The 22,171-nt window shown below is 43.8% G+C and overlaps 1 protein-coding gene and 1 long non-coding RNA gene across 2 annotated transcripts in view; one reads left to right on the forward strand and one right to left on the reverse strand.

Moving 5' to 3' along the window:
* The window catches only part of LOC147752678 (uncharacterized), a 16,137-nt gene extending 7,375 nt beyond the window's left edge, over positions 1-8,762 (forward strand). The window contains exon 2 of the long non-coding RNA XR_015313476.1: positions 2,886-8,762. This is a non-coding gene — a long non-coding RNA (uncharacterized LOC147752678). The remainder of the gene's footprint in view (positions 1-2,885) is intronic.
* Positions 1-22,171, reverse strand: part of LOC111266487 (uncharacterized) — a 73,667-nt gene that overhangs the window by 32,061 nt on the left and 19,435 nt on the right. Inside the window, exon 2 of the mRNA XM_022844002.2 lies at positions 19,248-19,506. Within this exon, the coding sequence (XP_022699737.1) occupies positions 19,248-19,506 (259 nt within the window). The remainder of the gene's footprint in view (positions 1-19,247; positions 19,507-22,171) is intronic.

The raw sequence follows: 22,171 nt of genomic DNA on the forward strand, positions 1-22,171 counted from the left end.
GTTATATTTCGCTGATCTCCATCGTCAGTATTGCCTGCAGTTTCTTTAATACCCCTTCTTTCGAATGCAGAATTCATCGAAACAATGAACTGTATATTTTAATGCCTCCATCGTTTTATTTCCGCTAAATGGCGTCATCAGCCGTCGGTCTCGTTCGTCAAAGTTACTCTGATTACGTTGATAACGCTTACCAGGCTCGTGGCACTACCGATTGTTGTGCGTTTTCTACTTGCTATATGTCTACTGAAAATATCATCCGTTCAGAGCTCAGATTGTCAGTATCGGACGACAAATAGGCACATTTTGTTTCGCTCTCGGCTGTATAACCGTTTTGTCTGCGTAATTGGTAGACACATTATTGCTACCAGCATTACTTCTACGGCGCAATTACTAATTATGCACCTTTGCGCAGTCTATTTCTACGCGTCGTCGGACGAGCGGCTATACGACGAAGCATCATAGGCTACTCAGTGAAGACATATGCTATTTCAACAAGCACTAAGGACCGTCATCGTCGGGCTTCGAGCATACTAGTACCAAGTCAGATCATTGAGTTGCCCAAAAGCACTGGCCGTACTTCGATCCTGCCGGCTTATCCGTATGGCGGGGCCGAACCGGGAGAAAATAAACACGTCAACATGTGCTTCACACATGTGGGAATTACGAAAGAGATACGGCGACAAGACTCGGCAACCTTATAGCTTGTGATTTTCACCGCACTTGCCATTTTTGAAGGCACCAAAACTTGCTTCAGCGACCGAGATGCACCGTAACCCTTCTACGTGTCTATGCTATTGTTATTTTGTTCGGCCATCACGGTTCTTTTTAGTTGAATCGTCGCTGAGTCGTGGTAGAGCGTGATCAAGGACTACGGCTCAGTAGCTAATATATTGTAACGAGATATCACGTCGGTGTCTACTTTGTATCGACAGAATTTCTGTTCATATTTGAGTTACGGTGCTGATGAGGAGTTTGCGTGTCGGCGTTCTCGTCCTTCAGACGGCAAAAAAAACATGTGCATTTCAGCTTTTTTTTTTTTTAGCCTAGCTGTTTTAGTTCTTAAATGTTCTCTTGTGTTTTCGGTTTGTTCGTTCTGCAACTTGAAAACAATGTGGGAGGGGTACCTCATATGATTCGCCTTCATTGACTGACGACTAGATGGCTCTTTGATGAAGCAATGGCGTCAGGTCATAATGGTCAAGTTGAAATTAATTTGGACACGTTGATGAGCAAGTAGAATACTATTTGCCGTCCCGATCGCAGGGTGCGTCCGCCTGTGTCTGGCTGTTCATTCATTCCAGTGTCTGTGGCTTGTCCTAACAGTAACGTATAGCGTTATCTAACTGTCGCTCGCTTCGACGAGCAGAAAGCTATAGCTTGACCGTGTTATTGCCTCTTGTCTACGGTGGATTCATTCATTCGAAATTGAATCTAATGTATGTGGCTGGAGTCACAGCAGTGCGTTCCATTAAAAACCGTTGTTAATGTACCGAGGTGCAGCGAAAACCACACTCCACACGGTTTCCTGCTTCCAGCTTTTGTTCTTTCCGTCTCGCAGTCGTGATGGTGGCTGCCGTGTACGCCGCCCGCTATTGAAGCAATAGTTGAATAAATATATATATATATATATTATACCCGTAAATGAGGATCTATCTTGCGTTGACTACGTGTACACCTCTTATATGTAGCTATGTGCATGTTTGTTTACGCCATTTTCATAAGCGATTCAATAGGTCAACAACTAGATAAAGGCGTAGATTAAACGGACGACGAAGAACTGATTAAACAGTTCATTCATTGCTAACGAGGGAAAAGAGCGAACCTCGACACTGCGAGACCGTGATGTCTACGGGCGAGCACCTCCTGTTCATCTTCAATGTTGTTCAATGAAAATCGCACACACCCTGATAAGCAGACAACGCTAAACCGACAAACACTAAAGTGTAAAAGGCAATGACACTTGGTCTTGTTTCCTCCATAACGAGCCATAGCAACAAAATCGATGGGCTAGAGTTGTCTCTTCGTGATTATCGTGGGCGTGGGGGGGGGAGGGGGGGTAGCAAAGGTAATCTACTATTCTGACAATTCGCTCGTAACTACCAAATCATCGACACGCTTATCGTCGCTTAACGCTTATCGTCATTTGATAACGAATGATATTAGCTATGTCTATCATGTGCATGTCCAATTGGGCCTAAGCACATCTGTTCTTTGATTTCACTCATCATCAGTCATATCTACCCCCGGCGTCTGAAACATGTTCAACTGGCATTGTTGACAAGTAAATTCGAACAAATTGGCGCAGAACGAACAGTCTCCATTTCTCACTACAACAATTTGTTGTATAGACCTGTACGCATGCAACGATCCTTTGTGCGCACCGTTGACCGCTAACAACGATTAGCCAAAGTTCTTCAGCCAGTTGTGTCGTCGTCTATGAGACAATATTTATCTGAGGAGAGATGATTCGTGCTTCGCAATGAAGCGATTGACCGTAACGAGACCTAATAGCGGCAAGCATCTCTGTACACCTCTGCACCTACCTTTGTAAACGGCCAACGAGTTTGAGCGGTCCACCCCGCTATGCACGACGATGTATATATATGTGCAACAAAGAACGTTGAGCACGCCAGAAAACAATGAACATGCATTATGATAATTGTGTGCATGCTATGTGAGAGTTGATTCTCGTGTGTGTATGTGTTTGAATGGGCAGTCGCCAATTGCCAACTCCATTCCCCTGCAGCCTACGGACGTATTAGCGAGCGCCTCTCTTCTCGTGAGGTATGTACCGCTTACACTACGATGCTGCACCGATAGCAGCGGTACCCCAGTAGTACTCACTCATCAACGAAGTTTATTGTCTTTTTCGTGCGCTGTTGCAGCGACCGACCGACCGACCGACCGACCGACTAAGCTACACTGAACGATTCAATTCTTTTCCTCTCGAATCTGCGTCGCCCTATATCCTCGCCGGTGTTATGACTACAGGCACGAAGAGGCGGTGACCACCCGGTCGCCACCGCGGGATTAAGAACCCATTCTCTCTTGCGAGAATCGGGTATTACTTCCAACAGCCAACGAGCGCAGCCAGGTTTCTTCAGTTCAGCGCCCGCCCACTTTGGCGTACGACCATCGGCACCGTCACGTTACCGAAAACGACTGACTAGACAGCCGAGCTACTTGAGTGGCATAAGTCCTCTAGCTGTTGTTGATGCTCTCGCCACCACAGCTGTCGTGACCTTACAGCAACAATCACGACAGATCGACAAACGTACCACGCATGGACTAAGGACGCGAGAGGAAGAAATAAAGTTGAGACTATCTGGTCGTTGTTCTCAGCTGGCAAGTTAGTTGACCAATGACAACTTAAGTTGAATGAATGAAAGTGTCAAAGCCCTTAATGCCAAATGAACAAGTCAACTAATACATATACATACAATGTTGTCAAGTAGAGGGTAAAATCTCAAGTGTCGGCTCTTACTAGGGATTTCGAAACGCTGCTAGCACCTCGTTGTTATTTTAGCTTGGTGACGATACGAAGATAGTTTTCGCAAGTGAAAACAAAAAGCTGTTGACAAACTGGGATAGATTCCACGATCACCTTTTGTATTCCGACGATTCTAACAATTCAGCTGAATGCCGTTTTGGTCGACAAATCTGTAGCGTTCCAACAGATAGGACCCTTTGTGCCAGGACACATCAAATGGTCCTGGTGTATCTTACCATTACGGTAATCTAATCGCCGGACCGATGTCGGCAGCGGTTTCGTCCTAAGAATGTGTAAAGTGTGGAGCAGTTATGTCGCTGAATTTAGTATCTGGCTTTTTGTTATGAACAAGCGACCATAGTCCCGCTGCCATATTACTTCAATCAAGCACAGTGACTTGGGGTAAGCGTTTTCGTTGCGATCCGTTCATGGATACAATCAAATAACAAATAAATGTCAGATCACTTATTTTCGTCCTGTTGTTGTTATCGCCCGCGCTGCTGCTGCTGCTGCCGTGACGTCTCGCCATTAAACTCTCATGTTTTCTTCTGATTTCTTTGCCTTCGACAATGCTGTGCTTATGACAAGTCTTCGATGCACGGTTTGTTTGAGGAGCTCTTATCACAGGACAAGCAACAATTACAAGCTGTTTCGATTTCTACAAGCGCGAGGATCATTCTTGGACAGCACGATCCTTGCCGGTTGTCAATACTTACCCCATCAGCACTAGACGGAAGCCATGACGAGTAGTAAGCAACAGGGCTGACAAGTCTATGGGGTTCCTTTTTCCTGCTCATGGAGAGCCTTGCTTGACTGACAGGTGTAACGATGACAGGATCTCTTACTCGTCCTGTCTGATTTCTCTGCGATTTAGCCGTCTCAAATCGTTGCTCATATTGGGTCACGGGTAGCAAGCACATCACAGAAAAATCGACCACAACTGAATCATTCCGCAATGGGCGTCTTCGTCTGGGTAATCGCGTTTCGCAAGCTAAATTATTCCATCATTTTTTGATCAGGCCACACTTAGATTCACTCCCACGGTCAGCCGTCAAATTGAACCATATGCTAGCACAAAGTTAATAACTCGAAATGGTTATATAAAGTTGAGTAGCGTAGCGAAAAAGGCCACATACGCCTACTGTGAAACACTGGTAGCATAATAGGCAAATAAGTTCAACCAATAAACCAGAGTATACCACATATAGCACTAAGAGACAGGTTACATATGAGAACGAGAAGATCTGCTCGTTCCTACAAACATATCGGAGACAAAAGGTAATGCTAATACAGGTTTTACCTCGTTACGCAGTTTCGCCCAAATCACAGATGTAGATCAGAAGGCAGTAATCGTAACGACGCGGACAATAGTCATGTGAGACTCTGTTGGTCATCGAGTACATAAATTATAGAGAGTATGATTTTCCCATATATATATATATAGTGCGACCACCATCACCATGATCATGCTTACGGGAGTTTATCTTGACAAGCTATTATTTTCAATGATGTCTTGTTCGTCTTTGTTTTAGCATAGGCGTTGCTCTATTACTATGCAAGTGTTCAACAAGTGTCCTGAGCTAAGTGCTATTCAGGATCGCAGTCGTATTGCCCAGTGATAAGGGAATCCTCGACAGATAAACGATTGACCCTATGGCGTCCCATTCATCAGTTTTTCTATTGACGAGGTAGCTCAACGATAGCTGTATGCAGATAAGGTCGGCGTGTGACGTTTTGTTGAAGATTTTTCTAACATTTTAAAGCTGCTGCTGCTGCTGCTGCCACTGACGCGGCAACAACATTAATAACGTCGACGCTAGGGGTCTGGGAAGAAGGAAGCCCGGGCAGAAGGTCAAATTTAGTCGCCCCCCCGTCTATTTTCCATATCGTACATCATGCTGTAAAATAATGATAATGCGTAATCTTCATTATTTTATAATACACATATGCATGTATGTCTAGGCGGCGTGACTGACGACTTAATCGTTCACCGTGGGAAGTTCAGGTAAGCCGAGGCTAGGAGGATCGTTATCCATGTTCCTAACTGTCATTTGCCATTATGATCCCTTCTATTTCTATGTTCAGAAATGTTCGAATGTTTCCGTTGTCAATAGCTCTACAGAGTTGGATGGGTGTGATCCAAGGAAGCGTGTCAATTAGATCAATACGCCCGAGTGGTGGCTCGATCGTTTTATCCGCCAAGCACCCATAACTGAACATACCTAGGATCAAAAAACACCAACAACTAGAAAAAAAAAGTCAGAATTTTTATTATATTGTTGCTGAACAAATATCATGCACAATCAGATTCGCTCGCCGCGCTATATACCCCTCCCGGAACGCTATCAACAGTGTAGACCTCAACTAGAACTATGCAAAAATAGATAGTGCGACACTATTTCCCTTATGATGCACTACATATACATAACGCCGTTGCGTGGTGCTTTGAAACAATTGTACACGAACTATATTCCTTTACTAGTAGGTCAGCTATCATTTAAATAAAAAAAAAAAGCCTTAGTAACAGCTCGTCATCAATAAAGAGGAGACAAAATCAGATACATTGATTAAGTTCGCTTGGTTGTCGCTGTATTTGTTGGATCTCGATGTTATCAAATGAGGCCGATGTGGTTACCACAATCTTGAGAGCACTTTGAATACTTACTTATAAATTAGCGTTATCCAAGCAGCTCATCTTCAGAAGAACTAGAAGTTAGATCGTTTGTTTCGTTGCTATTCAGGTGCGGTCGTCTCTTTTGCTTTGTTGACGCTTGCTCAAGGAGGGAATTTATTATGGAGATCAAGTGCGGTTGCAGAAAACTGCCAAACGACTTCCCCACTCTGTGTGTACTTTATAGCGCATCCTTAATCAGGGAAACTGTTTTCTTTTGTTTGCGAAATTCGTTTAGCGCCTCCCAAAGTTCGAGAAGCGAGGATAAAAACATGCATCTTCAAGTGGCGCAGAAGGAACGAAGACAAGCGAAGATTCAATGGAAAACCAAATTGGCGCGCTAAGGTTCGCATTGATACTTCGTCGTCCTCGGAATTGACGATTTAGCAGTAATACGCTCTTGTTAAAATAGAGGGATGACGCGCGAAGTGACACAGATCGACGACACAGTGAATGATGGCGCTGCTGCTGGCCAACGTTTAATGATGACCATAGAAAAATTGCAGTGGTCGGCGTTGTCAAGGAAGAAACATGGCGAACAACCGCAGCAGAATGCCAACGAAGAATCAGTACCATTCTATTTTATTGTCAAATGTATTAAGTTGACATTTACCCATACACGTCCTGAACTTGCTCGTTGTTGGCTCAATGTACATAAATACGTCGTTAAACAGAGTTAATACTGCCCACAGCAAATCTGACTAAGCGGAATTGTGTGAGGTCTTCTCGAACGAATAGTGACCCATGGTAACACAGCGAGTGATAAATCATACCGATGGTGGCCAACAAATGAGTGCGTCGCTGAAAGCGATGGAAACAGAACACAAGGGTAGAAACTGGTCCCGGCCTCCGACAACGGCGAGGACGTGTTTCATTGCTAGCCATGAGGACCTCGCCGAAACCACCGAAGTTGCTTTTCGCTTACCCAACAATAGCGACGATGACGGAAGCTTGGAAAAAATGGAGCAGTGTTCTAATGAAGGTTACGAGGTTAACCCGTAGATCGAGCCTTTCGAGCTGCCACAGCAAAGGACGATGCGAAGAAGCGTAGAAGAATTAAAATAAAGATAGGTGGATCGGAGAAGGGCGAGAGACTACTGCACTTGCTATGGTTGTCATTATCACTGCAGATTATGGCCTGACGTTGGTAGGTTTCCTAGCTGACGCTGTCGGCAAACGGCCAACATCCGCCGTCCGTCAACAGTAAAAATAGCACTAACCGTCTCCATCCAGAACAGATCACTTGTCAAGTTGGGCCGCTGCAGCATAATATCACCTGTTAACTTCTCAACTTAAAATAAATCAACACTAATGGACACGTACTATTTGGCATAAGCATCGTAGTTTGGTATCGTCACAACGGTAACCGTTGCCGATTTTGTACAATCTTCAACGAAGCGGAACTATAGAAGAAATGCAAACTAAGAATCTACTGCCAAATTAGGTATATTCTAGAGTTAATTATAGAAAAGCGTTCCATTTATACTGCTTATCTACAAGCCGTGTTCTTTAAACAGTACGTATTGTTCAGATTGACAAATCGTCCCGTAAATGATTAATCGCACAGTGAACTCTATGGAAAAGCGAACACGCACACCATCGGCGTCAATAGATCAAACCTGCTCAATGTAATAATGTGCGTAGCAATCAATTGAGTTATACTTTTTTATAGACCTACGCTGCGTGCCTCGAACAAATATCTTGATTGACTCACTATCAAATCGAACACATGTTCTTCGGCTGGCTGCAGAGATTGACTTCTGAAGGAGTCCCATCGTCCGCCCTGACGACAATGCTCAGTTATTTACGGCAGTAGGACACTACTACTGGTATCCGACGGAGTCGAAAGGCTGTCGCCATCACCGAGATCCGCCTGGCATAACGCGATCATTGAACAACTTGACGCCGTAGTGACCGGTCACAGTCGAACGATTTGCAAATATCAATTATTGCCGCTGCGCTGCTAATGTCATCGAAAGAACTGCTAGCGGCCGGACGCCTCGGCCTGATCAGCCGCTGTCGGACATTTGCTGCTGGTTGTCATAGTTATCGCTGTTTCGGTCGTCGTCGACGCAGTAGCAGCTTTGTGGCCGAGCGTCAGAGCGACGGAGCGGGACCCTCTCGAGCGTTGTCGCTGCTGTTCCTAATATTTTTGTGTTTCTTGTGGACGTATCGGATGCTCCCTGTCGTTTTCAGGGACATTCACAGCTGAGTTCGGGAAACTAGTCTGAGCTCTTAAGAAACATCCCTAAGCGCCTAAAAGGGATCGAGCGACACTGACCAATCGATCAGCTCCACATCCGAATCCGCATCGACACCACCGATGTCTATTTTCGTCATTCCTGTGCATGAATTGAGCAGTGATACTTTTTACTGTGAAAGAATGTCTTCTCCAATACTAATGGCCTGGCCTGGGTACGAATAATGCGAGTTGGTAAAAGCTGCCGGTAGTATACAGGTGGCTGTAAGTAAACAACAGATACGAGTCGTCTTCTCCGGTCCTTGTATTTTTTACTGGCAGAGACTCCAAAAAAGAAAAAAAAAAAAGACAAATGCACACATGGAAAGTAAGGGTCAGAACATGGTGGAGTAGAGAGTACAGGCCTGCGCTTACAGCACGGGTTTCTGCAGAAAGCCAATTGCAGACTGAAATGCTACCAAATTTTCACTGTAGATTGCCTACTGGAAAGAATGAAACGGCTTATTAGATAAACAAATAATTAGATGCACGAAACGCGCTCGGTTGGGTCATCAGTTGCTATCGCGGCGCAAATGAATGATATAGGCCACATTGTTTATGACCATTATTATCATTTTTACACGTTGAACACTAATCCTCGACTGAATAAATCGAGTGAAACACACACTTCACAATAGCTTGAGTCGTCTTCTGCCCCCAACAACGATCGCGTCGACAAACATCTACCAAATAGAAATAAAAACTTCTTTACAACATCTTTTGTTATCAGCCACTAGAACGACAACGATCTGTCATCACAATCCTACGATCAGCATGCTGCTTCGATCGTCGCCGCTATCATGGGCGCAACCATTAACAACAACGACCCCTCAACAAACCCCTCGTTCGACGTTTGTTCTTTTCAATTTGAATGGTATTGATTTAGATCTGTACGAGCCGCACCATTGGCCTGTCGATCATACGGGATAGATTCTCGTTTTTTGTTTTACACGAGTGGCTGAAGACGACGCTTGCATTCTATAGAATGTATGTGATTTCTCTTTACCAGCGATTTTTCATTGACGTGATGACATCGTGCGAAGCTAATAAAAATATGATCCATGTGGAAAAATGAAGGCAGGGTTCGTTTATGATAAGATGAATAAATAAAAGGCTGTTACTATGTGTTCATGCCATGGTTCACCAGTCAGGACGTCTAATAGAGATGAGATTCAATCGGGAAGCGGACAGGTAGGAGCCAAATTGACACCGCCTGAAGTGATCTGCTCTTTCGCTAGTGTATCATATTGAACGGGGAGGTCTAGTTAAAATTGTATGTATGATTTAATCAAATTTCTATTTTTCTCCACTTCAGAGCGGTCCGAAAAACGCTGATTTCAAGGTATGTACTGTATAGCCCTTCGATTTTTCATATATTGTCGATTCTTACCGGAACATCCTTTACAGTTGAAGAACGACTCCCCCATATATTACTGCTTATAATTAATATTCCTACGTTCTCGAAGAGACCAAGCTCTTGTTGCTCAGATATAGTAATGTTCGCCCCTTGATAACATAGTCCTCTAACGCATACCCTGTAAGTTATTTTTCAAATGATGATTCGGATTTGAGCAGTTTTTCTAACGATATCTAAAACTTAAACAAACAAACACTGGTATTATCACACGCACACGCACACGGCGCTTCGGAAAACAATTTTCGAAGATTTAAAAGGTTTTATATATTAACGTCGCGCAGAACAACATCGTAGTTATTACGCCTTGATGGTCTTCAGCGACCAGCTCCATGCACATGCGGACCATTTCGTGGCTGTGCCGTAAGCGAATTCAATTTTAACATTCTGTTTTTCTCAAAAACGGTGGTAGACAAAAAGGTGCTAGAAGGCCATTACCTCTCAGATATATAATACACTCAGTGGAAGCGCACTTGCTCATTTTTTGTACATATACCTGCATATAGACCCGACGAGCTGAGTACACGATAACAAATATATAACAGTATAGACTGACACGTAACGTAATCGAATAGGCAGAGGGTTTCGCTTGGCGTCCCTATTTCTAAAATCAGCATGCCAGTGGCGGTAGGTAGAGTTTATGTTCTAGATAGGCACCTATAAGCGTTTTTAGGGCCATGACGGGGTCTGGTTCTTGTCGAATTAGCCGATGACGCGTGAACTCTCACCACAACAGCCCAAAAGATCTCAACTGTATCACGAAACACCGTTACCATCCAGGTCGGCTCGCCTGCGTCCCTTGCTACTTGGCAACTTATTTGCCCTGACGGTGGTCCGTTACACCACCGTTATCGATAATGAAAAACAAGTTCCCTGCTTGGCTGTCGTAGTCAGGGTATAAGCAAACGAATCGATTTTTGTTTATATTCTTAGCACAACGACGTTGCCACTTGTAGCAATGACGATATTTTTCAGCAGACGGTCAGGTAAAAAATAAGACCGGCACAGTCCGCCCATACGTCAGCAGTAAGTCTATGTTAAGCATTGAACACCATAATCTCATTAGTATTGTCTCTCAGTTCAAAGCGAGATCCATGGTGGGTCTCATTGTTCGTAAGCAATGCACCTCATAGCCTTTCTCCCTTCAGGTTAAGTTATTCCGTTCTACTATGCAACAAGCAGTTGGTTACCGTTCTCCCTCCTGTTCTCAGGAGATCCGCATAGCGTTTAATAAACAATTGTGACAGCAACAGTACTAATAACAAAAATCACACCAAAACGATGATAATATTCGGACATGAAAGCACTCAAGATGGCTGCCTGTTATCCGTGAGAGATCGGCGCGATAATCGAAGTAGCCAATAGGCTGCAATCGTCCGTATTCTAATCACCGTCTATTTATTCGAGCGTTATTTTTGTTTCGTTTTTTCTGCAGTAGTAGTAGTGGCCACGGCGGAAAGAAGAGCGACAGATGGCGAGTCTCTTTGCAAGGGAGTCTAACGTCGATCTTTTATCGCACACATAAATGGATCGTCTTCCTGTAGTACCGATAAATCGACACAAGCCGCTAGGTATATGCAGAGAATATCGAAAAGGAATCACTGTAGAATCAGAGACATTGTCGCGTCGTGCGCACATCAACGGAGCATCCAAGCCAGAATAAAGGAGAGCGATATCAGCGCTAAGATGTTCTCCTGGTTGGCCATCCTGCGGCATTCTGCGCTTCCGCGGCTTCACCGTGATACTAACGCCTATAACATGCATTTAGTCCCAAACTGTTCACGGCTTTTCTCATCGAATTATCAGCACCGAAAAGAGCACAGGCCTGCAGAAAATCATAGTAGAATATTAGTGGCAGCGACAGCAGTAGCAACAACGAAAAAAAGTATTTACAACATACACGTGTATCTGTGAAACTTTTAATTTTAGCTCTGTTTAATTAGAAATCATGTATAACCATATATATGGTTATACATGATTTCTATATACATATGTGTATCGCAGCATTACTAAGGAACATCGTAGAAAATATCTACCAAAGTATCGACGTTGGACTTAGTTAGATATTTTATTATTTCGTTTATTCGATACGGGCGGACATGCGTGTGAAATAATGGCGAGACGAATGTTTTTCTCCTGTAATGATACGGCTATAACGAATATTCAAGTGAGACTACGGCCCTAAACTATATGAGGAAGCTGCTTACGAATGATCGTTGCTTGATAGTAATAATATCAACCTGCTTACTTTTTAGATCTAAATCTAACCGTGGAGTTGAATATCTGTTGAAAGTTGAACAGTTCTGGGCTAATACTAAGTAGTAACTATAAGAAAGTTCTTAACCTCTATTATAGCATTCTGTATTAACAGTTGTACCTTAGTCTAACAGCAGCGTCAGTCGACTGAACTACTCTACTAGTGATAAATATAAGATAATTTCATATTTTTCCTTTGTTCGAGGCGAAAACGCTTGCCGCCTGATACGTAAGTACATGATGAAAAGAAAACGATAGGGGGCCAGCTTCTAACGTTGTCCATCGATCGATCGGCGGAACTTCGAACGCCGCGTCTTTTCGATGTTGTTCCGCGTGCTTTAGCGAAAGATCAAGATGAAAACTGCGTAGAGCATTGGCACTGAAGGCTATACGGGAACAAGCCTAACTAGCTATGGGCTACGGCAGAAAGAGCGAGCGTGAACATGCTTAGTCATGATTGGTTGGTGCTGAATACTTAATTGCTCGTGTCCGTTTTTCCGTTCATAGATTAGTTAAATCCTATTCGTACTCTAGATAGGGCAGACTCTAGCTGGGGCATATACTAACAGGTTCTTCACGGCAATTGCCACGTACCAAATAGCCTTTTCCTAGATTTGCAATATTCCAATTTTATCATCGGAACAGTACATGAATCATGTTACCTTGGTACAGTTTAATAATCAGCCCTAAAATGAACGAACTCGATCAATGGCACCCTTTATCTAATACTACGTTGTAAATATTTGATTACAGGTTTTACAGCCATGGCTTGCTATACAAACATTATAGTTAGACAGTTATTGGAGTGAATGTATCTTGCTAGCCGAAGAGGTAACTGACCTTGTCCCTGAAAATGTTTAATAAAATTACATATATCAGTATATGTAAAATTAAACTCAGGCTCTACACGAAGCTCCAGTTCGTCGTTGAAATCCTGGCCTTCTCGGATTTTACCTTGATCAGGTAAAAATTGGTAACATTGCCCTTCGTTACTCTGCCAAAAATCTGCCGTTGAAACGTTTTTGCCAAACGTCGTCGCATTTTGCTTAACTTTCCGTTGCAATTAACCGTATTTCTAATACTGAACTCATTTATTTCATGGATTATCAACAATTTCCCAAAAGACTTTTCTGTTTCTCCATAGCACATTGGTGTATTTCTTTTATGAAAATTATATTCTTTGCCTATTTTGTAGAAATGAATAAGGCAATTCCGGCCTAGGTTTCCAATAAGTTTTTTAAATGGACTGCGCAAAAGTGCCCCATTTACTCAAATTAGCCTTACGTGTTTCCTAGCTTCTCAAGCTACGTTGTGAAATATGTCCATTACATCGATCGCTAAAGTTTATCACGAAGCTCACCTTTGAAACAATAGCCCATAAAAACAGGCCAAAGCCATTGCGTAGATTTAGGTGATTTTAGGCGGACACGCCTAGTTTTAGAAGCAATATACAATGCAACTATAAATCACATAGTCTCTATACACATATATATAAATAAATAGTAATAATATAATGATGACAATGATGAAGACTAATTATGACTTCGGTAGCAGTTGTCCCGGCATCATCGACATCGACTTTATAGCCAGACAAAAAGTTATTGACAAAGCAATAATGACTGGTAGTAGAAATGGCACTAGTTTCCCTTATTAACACCAGAACGACAACATATTCGAGATAAATCCATAATGGCGGCGGTGGCGGCGGCGGCGGCGGCGGCCGTTAGACCGTCCATTTAGCTAGCTAGACGGCAAGTGAGCGGTGGGCAAGCGGGGAAGGAAGCCAAGCTCCGCTGCCACGATAACTCGTCAACGAGTTCGTCTCTTATGTTGCGGGAACCTTGCACTGCTCTATTCAGCAGCAGTCAACAGGAAAAGCAATCGGCCGTCTGTTCAACGACAGTGACCCTTTCTGAATCGTGCTCCCTACGTCAACCATCCTATAATGATACATGCATACATTCACATGTCATATACGTGTTTATATCGCTCATCCAGAATAGCGTCTTTGTCTCGGCTAGTTTCGGCAGCAGCACAAGATATAATTATAATGCTGTAACAGCAATAGAACTACAGGCAATTTCACTGCCAGCCACCGATCACGTAACTGGAAGGAACAGCGGAGGTTGGCGCACGTAATAACTTTTCGGCTAAGTATAAAATCTCAGTACTTTGCCGTTGCTACTAAGTTAACATCTCTGCAATACGCTGACGTGAAACTATCTAATAGCAGAAGCCTGAATGCAATTCTAACCTCCTACTCATGCTAATGTGTCGCCTAAGCACGCATATGGCTGTCATTGTCGATCTGTGAACTTACGTCTTACTTCACTGTAGATCCAAGTGCCTCCTGCTCAGCTTGTCCACAAAGCAGTGCGAACAGGGTACATTCAAATATTGTACGTTTGCCACGTTCTTCTTGAAAAACTTCCACCAGCAACGACGAACGAATTGACGCATGGGTAACGTATGAAAGTAATATACACACGTAATAGATACGCACACGTTAAATCACATAGTTTTTTAATCGTGCTAGATTCTTCGACGAAGTCGATACGTACGCTGAAAGTTCAGTATGTATGGCATAGTCCATAGAAATGCATGACCGTCTTAGTCTGCTTGGAATTAACAAAGAGCGGTACTTCGCTCCTCTTTATTCCGTAGTTGAATGGGTGCGCGAACTTGAGAGCGCCAGTTGGCAGGGCACCGTGTCTCAGGACAAGAGCAACACTAACTAGACTCCCATATTATTAATATTGTCTTTTATTGTGACTGTTATTTAACCACTACCATTTCTGCTATTACTTTCGTCATTAATTTTTATCAAGACTAATGATAACACCCATATGTGCTTGATCTAATCAACTTCGGGGGGGGGGGGGGGGGGAGGAGCACAGAAAGCGACAGCGCCAGTTTTGACGCTGTGCCGAAATTTCAACGTTCCAAACTAAAGTAACGATCTGGCGATGAACTTCTGATTCGTTGCCTTCATTATATATATTAGAGTATCTCAGTCCGACTTTCCGCTAGGCGATTATTAACGCCGGAATCATAATGAACGTCGCAGTACCACACGTCACCATTACGAAGGGCGAAGCCCATTTCAATCCGCAGATCGTACGTCCTATACCCAGCTTCGTCAAGCTGAAGAAAACACAGGCAAACATTTACAAGTCTCTTACTATTTATTATATTTTCTTTTTTTTTTTTGCTTCACTGGATTGTCCAGCCACTCGGAGTGTATCTTCGTGTCTGCGTGTGTGTGTGTGTGTGTGTGTACACGTTGAAGCATGATTGACCATCTTCATCCATGTATAAATATATTCTCCTAGATCCAAATTAGACAGCGGCATTCGTTTAACTGACGCCAGGTAGCCACAGCAGCGACTGTGTGTGTCCATTATCTTCGCTGTTACCCCTGTCATATGTTTGTGTATCTAGATACGGAGTTCTTCTGTATTTGCCAATGTCACTGACTTTATGACTAATGTTGTTTCAAGCTCTTTCGTTTTGCCCCCATAAGAAATATGTGTCATGCCATTTCTACCCATCCATCAAGACACAGAGTGCTGTAGGGGCGAACAGCAGCGGTGGCATCACGGGCAAAACGGAAAAGTCTTTCGCCTCTGGTGCCATTTAACGTTTGCTCTATTTCTCTTGCTGAAAATAATACTCAGAAAAGCCAAAGCTAAAAGAGCGGTCATGACTACTAGAATATTTTAGCAGAAGCTCTAGATTTAGTGGCAGCGGGAGTGGTAGTGGTAGTAGAAGGAAGCAGTGGCATCAAATGCAGCAGAAACGAACCGTTTGACGCATTCTGTCTGTTTTTTTCGATCGTATGAAATGCGATGAGAATAAAGATGACGATGCGGGCGTTCTGGGCCGGGCAGGACAGGTAGCCAGATAGCTAGGGCAAGCATGAGTCTCCAGCGTCCGCCGTCGCACTGCTATCTCTGGCTGTTTTAATCGATCTCGCGCCGCCTCGCCCCGTAAAACATGTTCCTGCGATCATTCGTTCGTTCATATGCGTAACAATAGATCTGTCTTCGCTTTCCGCCATCGTTTATACACTGTCGTTAGTACAACTGCTACCTTCTTCACTGCTGCACTATCAGCGTCATATACACGAACGGTAATAGTAACGACAATAATAATAATAGTACTAATAGTATATATAAATGATTTGATTTTAGGGTAGGCTTTTCGTGCTCCTCTGGTTCTTGGCCACCACAACGGATCACAGACATCGTCGGCGTCATCATGGATATTCGGGAGCAACAAACATATGCGGTGAATACCGACCATCAGGCCAAGTACGCCTCATGTCTGGGTTCTATCTTTAACCGACAGTGTAAGGCAACCGTTTCGGGGTTCTCAGTACTATTTAATTGCAGTTTGTTAACGAACGAATTAGACCTGTTGAGATGTCGGTAAATCGAACTACAAAACAGACTATCTCGTGATCTGTCGAATATCGGAATATGTTAAAGCGATGTCATATATCTACGAATTCTCATTGTTTTGTGCTGTTGCTTACTTGACCTGTTGTTGGTTCTAATGAGGTTACAGCATCTAGCGGTACGGTTTTCCAAGAAGATTGTCCACTGCGGATTTCTCCATCAAGGCGCCAAACTTGGCGCCGCCGCGGCGATGTCAATGACAGCCCATGTAAATATTCTATCTTAGCCACGTGAATTTTCTGCATAGAACAGGACATTCGCGCGCAGTGTTACTTGCTTGGGTTAGTCCTGTTTTTTCGGTTTGTCCGTTTGACACCTTAACACCAACCAACGATCACGTGGAGTACCTTTTTCTCGCGCATTCGTCCCCTGCCGTCGTATCTAGTGAACGAAACGAGACACATCGCCTATAAATCTATCTACTCTACATAAAATATTGTCGCGTCCAAAACGCTGCGAAGTTTCAACAACTGAAGCAGCAACAGATACTGCCGCACCCCTACCTCCGTCTCTTTAAGATTCGGTATCAAGACAAGATGACGACGACACTGCTCGTCGTTGATTGCAGACGCACCGCCAGCGCATACTCTCGGTCGTATTTATTCGAATAGATGGAATATATCTAGCAACAAACGAATGATCCTGACGGGAACTGAGAACGAATGAGGGCTGTTTCAAGCTTCCGTCGATGTTGCTACTGCTGCGATCTGATTCCATCGTTTTATTGCAATTCGACGAGGAGGTCCGTTCGGTCAGTAGTCTGTACGCGTCCGCAGCATGGGGCGATGTGTACCGCACACAAAGACAATATATCGAGACAGATAAAAAGAAACGTCTAGCTGGATTCTGTTGGGTCGTATTGCAAACTCAGGTGCTTGCGCGCGTACGTCGCTACGTGTGTTTATTAAAGCATACAAAATGCGAATTTTACCGTAGCCACCAACGATAGAAAATAACCCGCGCATACATCGCTCATTCGTTGCTCATCTGATCCTCAGCTCAAGCTCCGCTGTCGTTCTTGTACTCGCGTGCATGACTGTGCACGTGTGTAATTGAAACGAGGAAGCACGTTTGTGGCCAACGACTTTATGGTTTCGAGAAGGACGACCCACTGTACCAAAAACGATGTCATCGAATTTAAATGACCACCAATAATACCACCTGTTTCTACAAACTTAACCGAAGTCGGTATTTAACGTCAATATCAGCAAGTGGCCTAGGCCGCAGGCTTGTGATACTAAAAAGACAAGCGCATCCAAATCTATCACGATTAGTTCTAGCTTCCGAATTGATTGGTGGTGCTTTCAGGCCATATTCGAGGCCTTAGTCAGGTAATAACCAAAACCTGTAGAATTAAGGATATGACGCAAAATCACCACGCTGCGCTAAAACACATTAAACCAGGCCATTTGAGATCACTTAGAGGCACAAAAAGACCTCTTATACACGCATAGATACGCGGCTATGACACTTAACGTAGATAAACCAAATGACCAAAATCAATGTAACAGGCAGCACGAACGAGATCATGATATTAAATCGAATAGCGGCGACGAAGTCGACGAAAAGAAATTTATACTGAAAGGAAATTTACGGAGAAAACTAGCAATGTAGTGCCGTGATAGCCGAAGGAAAAGGTTCATCGTTTTCACTTTCGGTCCCTCTCTGATTGTAGGGTTGTTTGGTTTCTATCATCATGATCCATACGTTTGCCCCCGCGGGGGTTTTCGGCTCGTCCACACGAGATTTCGCTTGTTGCTGTTCACGATAGTCATCATCTCAATTCGTAGTCATCACGACCGTCATGACATGTTGTTGTTTGGCTATGGCTGGAGCAAGAGGGACGCTTCGTCATGCAGCATTCGACGACAGCAACAGAGACTTCATGTCTATGTGTATGAAGTCTGTATCTGCTTTACTATATATTCTGTTCTATTCGTTCTTGTGACGACCGTTTCTGAGCGAGTTACCGATGGAGGCGGTAGAGACGGCCGCCGATCGTACGACATCGGGTTCGATTGTGCGTCACATATGCGTACACAAACAACTTCATTGGGATTGTTTTTCGCCGGGTTACGAAGGTTACTGTGTTGTCGTTACGTTATTTGGCCATTTCGCTTACCCGCAATGCTGTCCAGCCCCGCTTGTGGACGTGTATGCATACTATGCATGAGTACATGGAGCACACCTTGCACACGAGAAATGTTGATGTTTTTTTTTTATCTCGTTAGCGACTATTTTCCTGACTAGTACGTGGCGTATCATGAAATACTAAATCTTTATCTCGACGGATACAGTAAGACCTCGAAAAGAGACCATGACGCGCCTGCGATTTGCTATATAAAACGAGCGCCAGGGGAGGTTAATGACGAATATCGATGACACCCGTACCAATATGCCGGCAACAATATAAATAAAATTTGGAATCCCTTGTGTCCCGGCTTTCTTTGATGTTTAATTCCTCAGCGACGCTTTTTTCGAGTCAATATTATCTTAACTATAATTAAAGGGAACTCATACGATAATTAGTCACCAATGTGCCTACTATACCATCGTTTGATTTCGGTTTCTTTTTATGAACCATGTCTAATGTGAGAAGCATTAAAGAACAGCTCGACTATATGTGGAGACAAAATCAAGGCACATTTTTTTTGCTGCAAAACTGTAGATATTATATATGAGTTACGTTCTTTAGACTAGCTCTCCTGTGTACTCACCTCCATTTCGTGCGTCGATTCTGGAACCAGGTTTTAACCTGGGCATCTGTCATTTTCAGCTGTTTAGCAAGCTGGGCCCTCTCGGCGGATGCTAGATATTTTTGCTTGTGGAACCGTTTCTCTAACTCACAGATCTGCATTCGCGTAAACGACGTTCTCGGTTTCTTCCTTTTGGGCGGGGTCCGATTTTGATACGGATGTCCGATACGGCGAGGTGGTAAAGGTGCCGTTAGTGCCGAAAAGGCAGCCGCGGCAGCAGCTGCAATTCACAGATATTAACAGAAAATATAGCAATTCCGCTCATATGTATACACACGACTAGATAACGTTATAGTGTATATAAAAAAACAGAAAGCTTGCTTAGGATCATGGAGACGGCTTGTAAAGGTGTTCTTATAGATTAGCGTAGAAATGGGACGTCAGCTGCAGTGTTTATTACGTAATCGATCTTCAATAACTTTCATTTACGGTTAGCCAAAACAAAAAAAAAAAATGTTACGAAATATCTGACCACTTTTGCTTTCCATAAACAACAACACGCGACACGTAGTTACGCGTGACGTTGCTCAATCAGATTTTCCATGAGTATGGTGATTACACTGTTGATTTACGTGCCGCTTCCGTGGCTGATGATTCTACAGTTAACGTTCCGCATTTCAAAGATTTCGCTCATTGACTCGTAGCTCAATAGAAGAAATTTCATTTGTTAACAATGTCTGAGCGAATCACGCCACGATGGTAAGCGTGACGAAAGGCCTGTGCAGACAAATTTAATTACCGGTCGACAGCCGACGCTACGCTGATCAGCGTGCAAACGATGGCCTGTAATGAGACGACAGCCAGTCTTCCAATCCCAATATGGTGGATTTAATTATTATTGCGTAACATACTTTATGATGGTATGATGGTACCCGACGGTAAATTAGGTATGTACCCGACGTTCGAGAGAAGACCACTGAGGTGAATAATTTCATTTTGCGATCCTGCTAAAATTTAAATAAACGTTAAGTCAATTTTATTTTTGGTAATAACTTCCAAATCAACAATTACAATAGCAGCAAGTTATTAGCAAACGCTGTTGTCGACGACGAGCGTGGCAAGCATTCGGCGCAAATGATCCTTTCGGACCGGTGGCAGGGGGCCTGACATAGAAAAGGCACAAATGTCTATTGATATCCCTCGAATACTAGGAACTGGTATGAGCAAAGCGCTAAAGGGGGTACACGAAACTCGTCACGAAATCAGCGTTATCACACGTTTTCGGCTCGTTTTCTATTGCTCTCAATACCGATATTGTCGTTTTCGGAGTTCCTGTTTCTTGGCGGACGATTTGGCCATCTTCGTACCTGTTACAGCCAACGCATTCAGTACGACAGTGACCCTGTCGACTGTTCCTGTGAAGATAGCGTGACAAGCGGCATGTGCATGTAAACCAGGGATGGAATCGCTGGCGCACAACGACGACGACGACGACAAGCCAAATGTAATGAGCGAAGGAGCAAGATAACCAAGTTCTGCGCTCATTTCAACTGGTAGTCGTCGTCAAGCGGCAAGTTCGGTTGGCGCCGTAAACCACACAGGGCGAGGGAGGAACTTAAGGAAGGAATAGAGCGGTGAAGCTCTATAGTGCTACGGGGATGCTGTACGGTTGTTCGCCGTTGCCATATGACGTCTCATCTGACATCGGATCGAGGAGTGAAACAGATCTGTCCCAAGCGATAATGCGCGAAGCAAGACCAGAAACAATAATTGACCCACACCGTGGGGCTGAGACTATTTCGCTGATTTACGTTTTATACAAGATGGTTCTATATAACAACGAAATAGGGTGGAGTAGTTTAATTCGTCTACCGACACTGTTTGTGAACCTATTTTCACCTAGACTACAAACGCTTTCGTGATTATATCGTCAAATAGACCTTGTGACTTAACAAATCATTACATATATGTGTTACTTTGCGTACGTTCATTTGAAGCTATTGAGTTGAGCTGTCTGCTCATAGCAACAATAACACGAATAGGCTATTGATGGGTTTCGAACTTCCTACGGGTAAGCGGTATGTGTCCTGTCTCATCTAACAAATGTCCTTGCTAGCTTGATGATTTTGAAGGGAACAAAAGGCCTGGTGACAGAACCATTCGTTGGCAGCTGATGTCCGCTCACGTTTTGCTTCAACAATCGCCGAAGGACTAAAAAGTATCCACCCCACAGACAAATTCGAATCGTTAGCGAATAAGCAGCACAGTAACGAAAGGCTCCTGCCTTGTCAGATGCTGTTCCTCTCCGAAAAACGAGCAAATACGTTAGCTACCAGCTATGTATAGGTAGTAACTTGGTTAGCTGTCGTATATCTACTTGCCTGTCTGGCTAGGGATTTGCCTGCCACCACCGATTGTCTCTCTCCACCACGACAGTCGCTGGACCACCAGAAGGCAGGGAACGAAGAACTAGTACAGAGGGTTCGCGCCCGCATGAGGTACAAACATGATGCAATCATACAAACGCCACCATCAGAGGTGCATCTTTGTCGCCTTCTTATTAACGCTCTTGACGTGGCCAGCCTCTCGCGTCAACCAGCATCTATACAGCAGGCTGATTAGTTGACGCGAGAAGGGTTCTCGCAGTTAAGCGACCACCTCGAGCAAAAATATGAAAGCGCGAGGAAAAGAAGCTTGTTCCATATGCCCTTGTATCAAGCTATCGAGTATCAACATGACAGATACATACGTACGTACATACATACATACATACACACACACCTACAAATACATATCAACGCTATACAGTGTTTTAAAATTACCTGTACTTTGTTGTGCATTGCTCCATCTGTCTGCAGATTTATGTGTAATGGCCTGAATGTGTTTTTGGTCCTCAGCGACTCCGTCAGCTACGCTTTTTCTAATAGTGGACAATGGTTTCTGTG

This window comes from Varroa jacobsoni, unplaced genomic scaffold (genome assembly GCF_002532875.2).
Source record: "Varroa jacobsoni isolate VJ856 unplaced genomic scaffold, vjacob_1.0 scaffold_1088, whole genome shotgun sequence".
NCBI classification, from domain to species: domain Eukaryota; kingdom Metazoa; phylum Arthropoda; class Arachnida; order Mesostigmata; family Varroidae; genus Varroa; species Varroa jacobsoni.